This window comes from Scyliorhinus torazame, chromosome 7, assembly GCF_047496885.1.
Source record: "Scyliorhinus torazame isolate Kashiwa2021f chromosome 7, sScyTor2.1, whole genome shotgun sequence".
Classification (NCBI taxonomy): Eukaryota; Metazoa; Chordata; class Chondrichthyes; order Carcharhiniformes; family Scyliorhinidae; genus Scyliorhinus; species Scyliorhinus torazame.
The window spans coordinates 221,442,431-221,452,956 of record NC_092713.1 but is presented as its reverse complement, the minus strand read 5'-3'; the positions used below and the strand labels follow the sequence as shown (position 1 = coordinate 221,452,956).

At 39.5% G+C, this 10,526-nt stretch overlaps 1 protein-coding gene across 1 annotated transcript; it reads right to left on the bottom strand.

Annotated features, from left to right (window-relative positions):
* Positions 1 to 410: 410 nt before the first annotated feature.
* Positions 411 to 10,132, bottom strand: LOC140426852 (stanniocalcin-2-like). The gene is made up of 4 exons (XM_072512080.1): positions 9,700 to 10,132; positions 8,340 to 8,482; positions 7,541 to 7,752; positions 411 to 3,068 (listed from the first exon to the last, which is right to left on the bottom strand). Exons 1-4 carry the CDS (start codon positions 10,064 to 10,066, stop codon positions 2,663 to 2,665), a joined length of 1,128 nt encoding a protein of 375 aa, XP_072368181.1. The 5' UTR covers positions 10,067 to 10,132; the 3' UTR covers positions 411 to 2,662.
* Positions 10,133 to 10,526: the final 394 nt, after the last annotated feature.

Here is a 10,526-nt window from a genome sequence, read left to right as displayed (position 1 = left end):
TACTTCTGATATCTGATTGTTGGTATTATTGCGAGATCAGCATTTTTCAGCATTAAGGGTTTTGAAGTGAAGACATTTCCTTGTACCTGTTAGTGCCCTAAAGGTTAAAAGTTAACTCCTTTGGAAAATCAATTTTCCAAAAGTATACCGATCATCCTAATTACCTTTCAAATAAGGATAATTCTGTTTTTTGTGAAAAGAAAGATTAGTCACAATGTATGCAAGTGCAAACTCCTTTTTGGAATCTCAGACAATTGAGGAACATTAGAAGTATCAAGTTTTTGGAATATTTCATTTAAGTCTGGTGGTGCAGCATTGGGTTTGATGGAATGCTGTAAATTATATAATCACCAGAATAGGACAGGATTGTCACATTTTTAAGTACAGTCTAGTTGAAATGCAGAAATACATTCAACTGCAATTTTGTATTTATTGTTTTCTCTCTACAATATATTGTTCACAAAGACAGAATGACTATACACTTTGCACTAAACAGCAGTAACCTTAACAGGAAGAATACAAAGAAGCATGCAGAAAATATTCCAAATGAAACAAAACATGGCCTTACACTATAGCCTGAGAACAAGATACAATAAAGTAGTCCTCACACCATCAAAACATGGAGCTAATACAGTGAGGGAGACAGTGGTTAGAGTGTTTACAATAAGGATTATATTTTACACCTTATCATCAGGTGTGTCTTAAAGGTAGTAAAACAGAATGGTGAGGTAGCAGACTGCACTCTATTCAACTGAGAGGGGATCAAGTTGTTCCTGTTTGAAGGACTTTGGGTTTTATATTTTATTTGTTTAGAGCACAGGCATTTCTAACAATTTTATAAGGATAATTAACCACTGCTAATGGACTATTAGCTCCTAATTTATTTATATGTAGCAGGTTTTTTAATGACCCATCGAGGTTGATCTACATTTTGAATGACGTGTCAAAGAGGCACCTTCAGAAAATGAACACAAAAGAAAGCTTTTAGGGCAACTTGTGAAATAACTAAACATGTAAACTGAATTATCTTGTGGAATTTTCTGGAAAGATGTGCTCAATCCTGCACGAGGCTAGAAACAGGCTTAAGTTATTTCCTGCAGAGACTTGATAGTATCAATTAGCAACTGATAACATGGATTTCATTTTTGTGATTAAGCTACATTGTGTTGCAAGTTAAACTTACAGGAGTTACATAGCTGAACATTGTATTGAATAATATAGTTCTGCATATCTGATCAGATCATTAAAGCCTATTGTCTTGCTCATTTGAATGTAAAATAACATTTTTTACTGTTAAGCCCAGCTGTTACTAGGTTTGTAGTATGGGCAGCACTATTGAAAGTAAAGACACATCTTTTTAGGATTGTCGTAACATGGTCATATTGGATGGTTCATATACTTTTGATGTTGATAGGCAGGCATACATTATGGGCCAGCTGTTGTATATCAACCACTTGATCTCACTGAAATGTGGTCACCTTTCTTCAGTCATTTATGGTCGGACAGAAGGAAAGAGTCTGGCATTAAATGACAGAACGTAGAATGTAGAAAATAAAAAAGTGTCTTAAATAGGCCATGTCAACTACACAAAAGAGAAAAACAAAGGAATCCTCCGCCGAGCTGGCAGCGCACTCACGCCCGCGGATTTCCCGACGGCGTGGGGTGCCCACAATGGGAAGTCCCATTGGCTGGCTGCTGGGACGGAGAATCCCGCTGCTAGCGGGGATGATCTCTAAAAAACAAATTGTGATCAAAGGGAAAATTTTAATAAGATGATTTTGCAATGTATATCGGGAAAAATCAATGTGTGCATTTATACATATAATGAATGTTTGGTGGTAATAAGAAATAATTCATTGAATGCTACACAATATATATTTTATTATTTTTTTCTAATTTACGGTTCATTAGTTTGATTTTGCCAAGATCATGTGTCTAAGGCAGAAAGGATAACTTCACTAAATAATTAGCAGAAAACAATATGTTAGATGACAACATGATTTAATGATAATCTAATTAAAACTATCAATAAAAATGCAATTTTTGTTAGACTTGAATAAGGTGTTTAATAAATAATTAACAACTACCAATAAAATTATAGAATGATATAAAATTACAGTATGTTGCATGAGAAAACTCACTAGTGATATGAATATGTACAACACAGAAAATGAAATAGTTTAATTTACCTTATCCAACAGGTATATTGTTGATACAGAAACTACAATAAATAGTAATGTTAAATATTTACAATATAGAATAAATGTAATCAGTAGACGAACATGTAGACCTTCACAAAAGCTTTGCCCTGTACAAAATTACCCAAGATATATCTAATAATAAAGATTTTGTCCTGAAATAAAGATGTTCTGATTTTGTTTTTAAATTAAAAGGGAAACTTTCATGCATGCTGAGGTGGCTCGTTGAGTGAGATAATTGATGTTAAATTTCAAGTACAGTGATTATGGGATACATGTTGGACTGCATTCTCGGAATTGTAGGTTTTTTGAGTTTAAGTGAAAGTATGAAAGCTGACTGCTGAGGTGAACTACAATTCCCAGAATATTTTGCATGTAACACAAATCCCATTTTAGGGTATGTGTGTTGGAATGTCCATAATAAGGAAATGGGTGCATGGAAAGCCCTTAAGACTAATGACCTTTCACCTTCTGATATCAGATAACTCAATGGCATCACCAATAGGAGTACGTTCCTCAGTTATTCGCCGTGAGGCCTGACCAGTACCTCGGGCACGTGCATTCGGGTGGACTTTACCACTTTTCTCCTTTTCTCCTTTAGGGTTCCTAGCATTCTCCCTGTCAATCTCAAGATAATTTATATCTGTGCTACCCTTGTGGCCCTTACGGTTGTCCCCATGCTTTTTGTCAGGGGCTGCAGTCGTTGGGGTGACTTGATCAACCTGCTTGCGAGAAGAGCAGGAATCCTCTTGCAAGAGCTGTCTTAAAAATGCAAGGTTCTGTCCAAATCGGGATCGCACACTTTTCTTTACAGCTTCCATAACATCTTCATGACAATGGAACAAAGCCTTTATAAACTCCAAGTATGACCTTTTTTGAAAAATAAATATAATGATACATGAGTATACATTCAATATTCAAATATAGACATTATCCATCATAGGAAATGGAGAATGTTAGAAGATTGAGTTTTAATTTAACTGTAGAGGTTAAAATAGCATGTTGAAGAAAATTCAACTTGAACATCTTTTTTTAATATAAATTTAGAGTGCCCAATTCATTTTTTTCAATTAAGGGGCAATTTAGCGTGGCCAATCCACTTACCCTGCACACCTTTTGGGTGGTGGGGGCGACACCCACGCAAACACTGGGAGAATGAGCAAACTCCACGCTGACAGTGACCCAGAGCCACGATCGAACCTGGGACCGTAGCGCCGTGAGGCAGCAGTGCTAATCACTGCGCCACCATGCTGAGCTATGCACATCTTTAACTTATGTTTGAGTTGCTAACTCTACCAATTTTCATCCATTCACTGTATATTTCTACAACAGGAAGCATATGCATCTAATCTAGATTGAGAAACATGTTTCTCTTAAATTTTGAAAATAGTACAATTGCATTTCAGTATAATGTGGTATTTAGGTAGAATTTGCAAACAATATTTGAAGGGATACAGGCAGTAGCATAGTTGCTATGTTACTGGACAATTAATATAGAAATCTGGGCGAATGATCTGGAGTCAGCAGCTGGTGGTGTTAAATTTAATTAAATAAGAGCTGGAATTTAAAACAAACCAGCATGAAACTACTTGGGAAAAATGCACCTCATTCACTAACGTTCTTGAGGGAATGTTCCTACCTGGTCTGGCCTACATGTGACTCAAATCCCCAGCAAATTGGCCGGTTCTGAAATGACCTTACAAGCCATCAGTTGTATAAAAAAAGGTGGCACCCCATTCTCAATGGCAATTACGGATGGTAAATAAATGCTGGCCTTGCCAGTAAAATCCACTTGCCACGAATCAATAAAAGAAATAGATAAATAAATGGGTTAACATCTCTGTTGAAATGAATTTGCCTACTAATATCACCAGACTAAGTTTTATCCTATCTTAGGTAACTTACTCAAGATAGGTAGTGTCAGTGCACATTTCCATAACGCTTGTGGATATTTGCATGCAGAGGATATCATAATAATCCTTTCTACAGTCCAAAGATGTGCAGGTTAGGTGGATTGACCATGCTAAATTGCCCTTAGTGTCCAAAAATGTTAGGAGGGGTTATTGGGTTGCGGGGATAGGGGGAAGTGAGGGCTTAAGTGGGTCGGTGCAGACTCGATGGACCGAATGGCCTCCTTCTGCACTGTATGTTCTATGTTCTAAATTCAACGGCTGAATCACTCCTCCAATAGTCCAACCCTATCCATTCTTATGTTAATGATTCCACTCTACTTCAATGCTTCCAGATCAAGTCTCCAGTGTATACAATCTCTCGTTCTCTAGCAGTTCAATGATTAAATCACAATATTTTCATCTCCTTCATGCCCTCAGGTGAAGCAATCTACATCATACTTTTTAATAATTCTTTAAAGACAGTTTCTTTGAATTAGAATTTTCGACCCACTCAGTCAATTTAATATCCATGAAATATTTCTCTAGAAATATAATCAACAATTATTAGCAATAAGAACAAAAAAATGGTGAAAAAACCCAGTAGATCACATCTGTGGAGAGAGGAAAAATGGATTCTCTCTCCACAGATGCTGTCCGACCTGTTGAATATTTCTAACATTTTCTGTTCTTAATTCAGATTTTCACCTTCTGCAGTATTTTGCTTTTGCGGCAATTATTATCCTTTCCATTGATGATTCTATCCTTGTTTCTTCTTCATGTCAACATCTTTTGTCTCTATCTCTTCTAACCTCAATTTAAAAATCATACGTTTCCTTCCGTTGCCTCCAAGAAACTTGATATCTTCTTTCGCATTCAATGTTTCTTTTCTACTCAGGGGCTGTAAATGTATGTCCAATTCTTATACAGGGCTGCTAAATCAAGGGTATTTCCTAACACCTCGCTTACTACAGAACAAGATTCATTAAATAGCTTCTTGTTTGGTAAGTAATCTCTTTCTTACTTTTGACCCTGGAACCCGCCCTTCAACTTTTTGTCTCTTTCTCTGGCTCTTTCTCTCTCTCTTTTATTTCTTAGGCGCTCTTAAAAACATGAAATTAAAAAAAGGAGAAATTATTTCAGCCAGCATCCTTCCTATTCTCTCTAGGGCTGGTTTAGCTAGGGCTGGTTTAGCTCAGTGGTCTAGATAGCTGGTTTGTGATGCAGAACAAGGCCAGCAGTGTGGGTTCAATACCTATACCAGCTTACCCGAACAGGCGCCGGAATATGGCTACTAGGGGCTTTCCACAGTAACCTAATTCTTGTGACAATAAAAGGTTATTATAAGCCGAAGATATCAATGTACCTGTACAGTTTTTCTCCTTCCTAACTGCGACCACCCATTCCACCACCTTTCGTCCTTGAAATCCAGGTTTGTTGCACAGTTTATCAACCCAATACATTTTTTCCAAAATCCCAAACTTGAAACTTCTTTTCTCTCTCATCCGTTTTTTTCTTCAACCTCTATCTTCAACTTTGGATGATGGTGTAAAATAGGCGATACCGAGTTATTGCTCATTGTGCATCCTGCCTTACTTCTGCTTGGTTTCCACTGAAGGCAGCGAAAGCAAACTTTTGTGTGCTGTAAATTGGGCTGCCAATTTGATATTGCCCATTTTAACCGTTGCCCAAAGTTAAAACTAATTTCCAAATTTTCAAAATGAAAGCTCCGCAATGTCATCTGATGACACACCCAGTGAGATGCGGAACCAAAACAACCACAGGAATGGTCACCAGTTGATGTAGAGTCAGCCTAGAACTAAGGATTACTGAAATTCTACTTATCGCTTAATTAATCTCTGTTTTTTTTAACTCTTTGTAACATTCCAAAGAAGTGGCAAAAACGCTGGTCGTTTCCTGTACTTTGAGCCTTGGCTTTTCACCATGGCTTCTCAATTTAAAAATAATAGCTGAGTTCCATTCTATCCGTAACAAATTCCAATACAAGCATACACACTCCATTTGAGATCACTGGAATTGAGAGAGATTTATATCCCTCAAGAGCTTGAAGCACGAATTGTTGGATCCAAAATGGGGTCTAGGTGATTTGACATTAGATGAGGATCATACCCAGAATTTTCTGTTATGCTTCTTTCAGTAATGCACAAGCCAGTTGCATGGGGAACTCAATTTCGAAAATGTTAAATAGATTTCACAAACCTACTTCCAAATAAAGTACATCTCTGAGATTATTTTACTTCAACAGACTGCCTGCACGATCCTACATATCTAACTTCACATATGGCAGTTGCAAAATAATCACTTACTTTTATTCAATTGTCTATGGACAGATACTTCAAGGGTTTGCAGTTCTTACTTGGGGATTAAGTTAAATAAAATATCCAGCTAAATTCTGCAGATGTTTTAATCTGCAAAGGTTGGTTAAAATATAAATGATATGACATCAGAATAACTCCAAATATTCTGGGGGAAATCCTGATTATGTCCTCAAAATTTTAAGTTAATAAAATTTTATTTCTTAGATCTTAAAACATGAAATAAAAACAAAGGAGAGATTAATTCCGTGACTCTTGGTATCTCCTCATTACAGCTCTTAATTTACTTCAGTGGAAAAAAATGAGAACTCAATTTTCACTAACAGCAATTTATGGCATTTTTAAATAAACGTTATTATTTAGGTATTAATAATAATTTTGATTATGTAAACATCCTTGTACTTTAAAAAAATTATTTCATGGGATATGAGCACCACTGGCAAGATCTGCATTTGTTGCCCATCCAAATTCCCCTTCAGCTGAGTGGCTTGCTAGGCCATTTCAGAGGACAGCTAATATTCAACCATTGCTATGGATCTGGGATCATATATAGACCAGATTGGGTCAGGGTGCAGATTTCCTTCCCTAAAGGGCATTAGTTCAACAATCAATGATAGGTTCATGGTCATCATTACTGAGACTAGGTTTATATTCCAAATGTATTAAGTGAAGTTGCCATGGTGGGATTTACACCCAAGGTTCCCAGAGCCTGGTTCCGTAGTGATATTACCACTACGCCACCATCTTCCCCACTATTAATGCCTTGTGTTAACTCCAGTCATTAGCTAATTTTATCCCATTGGCATACCAGGTAAATAATTTTCCATTTTAATTAGGCCCAATTTTAAGATGTGTAAGTTTACAAATTAATCTACATTAGTGAATGACTAATGCTAAAAATGACAACCATACACTGACTGTGAGTTGGACGTGTTTCCCATGACCTTTCAAAGCACACTAATATTGTGTGTTTGTCTTATCTGTGTGGTCCTTGAGCAGAATATACAGAATAGTACTATTTTGCTCAGAAATATTTACACAAGGCTGTACAACATGATGCAACTCTGTTGTGTGTTGCAGAGTAAGCAAATAGTAGGCAATCCTCTTTATTACTTACCCTTTCGAAAGCAGATGCCGAATGTGAATCATCTCCACGACCACATTAATGTTCTCGTTTGCGATGGAACAGAGGTCATGTTTGAGGTAGCACTCTTGCTGCAGTTGAGACACCATCTCCTGGATTGTGGAGCACTTCCGACTGATGCAGCTGAATTTCATTCTCAATCCATGAGCCATACACTTCAGAGTATCTTTAATAAAAGATTTGCCCTGGACAGGTTGCAAGAACACCAGTGATAGAGTTGCGAAAAGCAGTTGCCTTGATTTTCAAAAAATCAATTTAGGGGATAGGGCTGTGAACCATACACTTCAGACTAACTTTCATATATTAAAACAAAAACTTGGATAGTTAGTAAGCACATAACTTGGAATATTACACTGAAATATAACTTGGAATATTACACTGAAATATAACTTGGAATATTACACTGAAATATAATTTGGAATATTACACAAATATAATTTGGAATATTACACTGAAATATAATTTGGAATATTACATTGAAATATAACTTGGAATATTACACTGAAATATAATTTGGAATATTACACTGAAATATAACTTGGAATATTACACTGAAATATAATTTGGAATATTACATTGAAATATAACTTGGAATATTACACTGAAATATAATTTGGAATATTACATTGAAATATAACTTGGAATATTACACTGAAATATAATTTGGAATATTACACTGAAATATAATTTGGAATATTACACTGAAAAATGTGTTTGCTGGGAGGAATTGACTGGTTCTCCTTTATTATTGAGTCCCTCTTTGATTTATTACCTGGGCATCAAATTTCCCAGCGTTGTGTAGAAAAGCCAGACAGATGTCATGTGGTCCACGGATTTCGCAGGAATTGTTTTCAAAGCATTCAAAAACTCCACATCCAACGTCGCCAGTGTTGACCAGGCAGTGCTGTATTTCAGCTGGAAGCACATGTAAAAGTGTGTGGGGGGGGGGGGGGGGGGGGGCAACAATTAAAAATCTGGCAGCTCATTTGGAACCAGTCTTCCAAACTACTTTTGGGAAGGTGGCGATTCAGGAAAGGCGCTACATAAATGCAAGTTCAACCTTTTCATTTGTCCCCGTCGAATAACAAAGTGATTTCTTTTCTCTGTTCAGTTTCAAGTATCAGAGGGTCACTTAGGGCCGTATGGATGATCTGGATATATGCATCTTGTCAGGGGATGGAAAGTTTTTGGGGGAGCGCCCTAGTTAATCCAAATGTATTGACCCAATTATCCGCCCCCCCACTTAAAAAATATATTGTTGCATGTGTGGAAACCTGCCTGGGTTCACATCTTCAAGCTATTTATCTCCTCCGCTCCCTCCCCCCTTTGGGAGAGACCGTTGTTTAGCCGGTTAATGGACATCGGCCTCTCCTCTGTTCTTCCTGGACAGCTAACTCTTCCCCCCGGTTAAGTTCCGTTCCACTTTATCCTCTAAAACGCCCAGCTTCAGCCGGATGCTTGCTTCTTTCAGTTTTCTTTCCGGGGCCCCGTGCTAATACCCTTCCTTCCTCCCCAGATGCAGATAGTGCATGTCACCACCCAGCTCTCTCTCTCTTTGCAGCTAGCTTCTCAAGGGGTTAATATGCTAACGAGGTGTGCGTGGCTGTCGACACGGAGTCTTCCCAATGTGCTACAATGCAATCCGAGCATGGGACAATGATCCCTTGCAATTGATCACGCTATTCTGCACAACCGGATCTTAACACGTGAGAAATGGGAGGGATAAATAATTGATCCCGGATTACTTATACTGCCACTTTTACAGTGTCAAAGCGGCCACCGAAATCCCGCGTCCCCATCACATTTGCTCAATCACCTCTCATCTGGCATTTGATCCAACTGCCTGCACAGCCCATTTCAATCCCCTTTGCAGTCAGTTCAAACAGCAAACAGAAGTTAATGCAGATTTGAGAGCGGCCCCAGGTTTAAGCACACACCATTTAACGTGTCTCATTCAACACTTTTGCCATTGACTTTCATTTTTGAATGTGGGTATTAACCCCCCCCCCCCCCCCCCCCCACTTTCTCTCTCTCTCTCCCCAATGACTGCGTGTCTACCCAGGCGGGAGCAGAAGCACAATTGCCCACGAACTCTGTCCAAGCGCCGAGTTGCTGCCTCCGGCTGACCTTACCTGTGTTCTGTAAGGAGAGGCGAGCTTTCTGCTGGTTGGCCAGTTTGTCCCGTTCGTGGTGACTTTCCGGTAAATCAGCCTGGTCCGTCCCAAGAGCCAGATGAGGCGGTGTAACAATGAGCAGGCTGGTTAGGAGACTCGCTAACATGACTGTGTCCATAGCTGCGCTTCTGTGGAGGGAGGGGGGGGAGGGAGGCTGGGGCAGCAGGAGCGCTTTCTGACTTAGCAGCAGCACAGGCTTTGGGTTGCTCCAGTGGCGCACGGCATCTGAACAGAAATGCAGAGAGGGGGGATGACTAAATATACCAGAACCGTAGCCCCTGGCGTTTCTGTCACTTGAATGAAGGCAAGAAGCAGGTGTTGTCATTGGCTCGGGCCAATCAGGCGCCCAGAAACCATGCCCAAGTTTGACAAATCAGGGGATTGGAGGCTCTTGGCCAAGACTCCGCGGATACCAGGCTGGGACCTTGGCCCGGGGGAGGGGGAGACGGGGCTGGGAGCTCAGAGAACCCCCCCCCCCCCCCCGCCTTCAACTTTCCGCACACGTTTGTAACGTTACAACAGGGGCACGTGTTCCCATGTTGAAGTATTGTTGCAGCTCGCTTCCTGTAGCAGGAAGAGAAGGATCCTGCTGGAAATCCCCCCCTTTTCCTCCCCATCGCCCTTTTGTCCTTCCTAATGGAAGTTTGAACGGCTCTGTAAGAGCTGGGAAAGCTGCTAGAGCGGCTCCGTCCCAGCTTCACCATCCAGCCACACCGGCGGCCCTTCGGCCCACCGTGCCCGTTCTCTAGTCTTCAATTCGCCCCTCACTCCCCTGCGTCGCAATT

Bases quoted from the DNA above. Each gene is read 5' to 3' on its own strand.
- LOC140426852 (XM_072512080.1), bottom strand. From the start codon at position 10,066: ATGACAACACCTGCTTCTTGCCTTCATTCAAGTGACAGAAACGCCAGG. The intron at 8,483-9,699 runs GTAAGGTCAGCC...ATGTGCTTCCAG, and splicing joins CCTCTCCTTACAGAACACAG to CTGAAATACAGCACTGCCTG. The intron at 7,753-8,339 runs GTAATAAATCAA...CAACCTGTCCAG, and splicing joins CTGGGAAATTTGATGCCCAG to GGCAAATCTTTTATTAAAGA.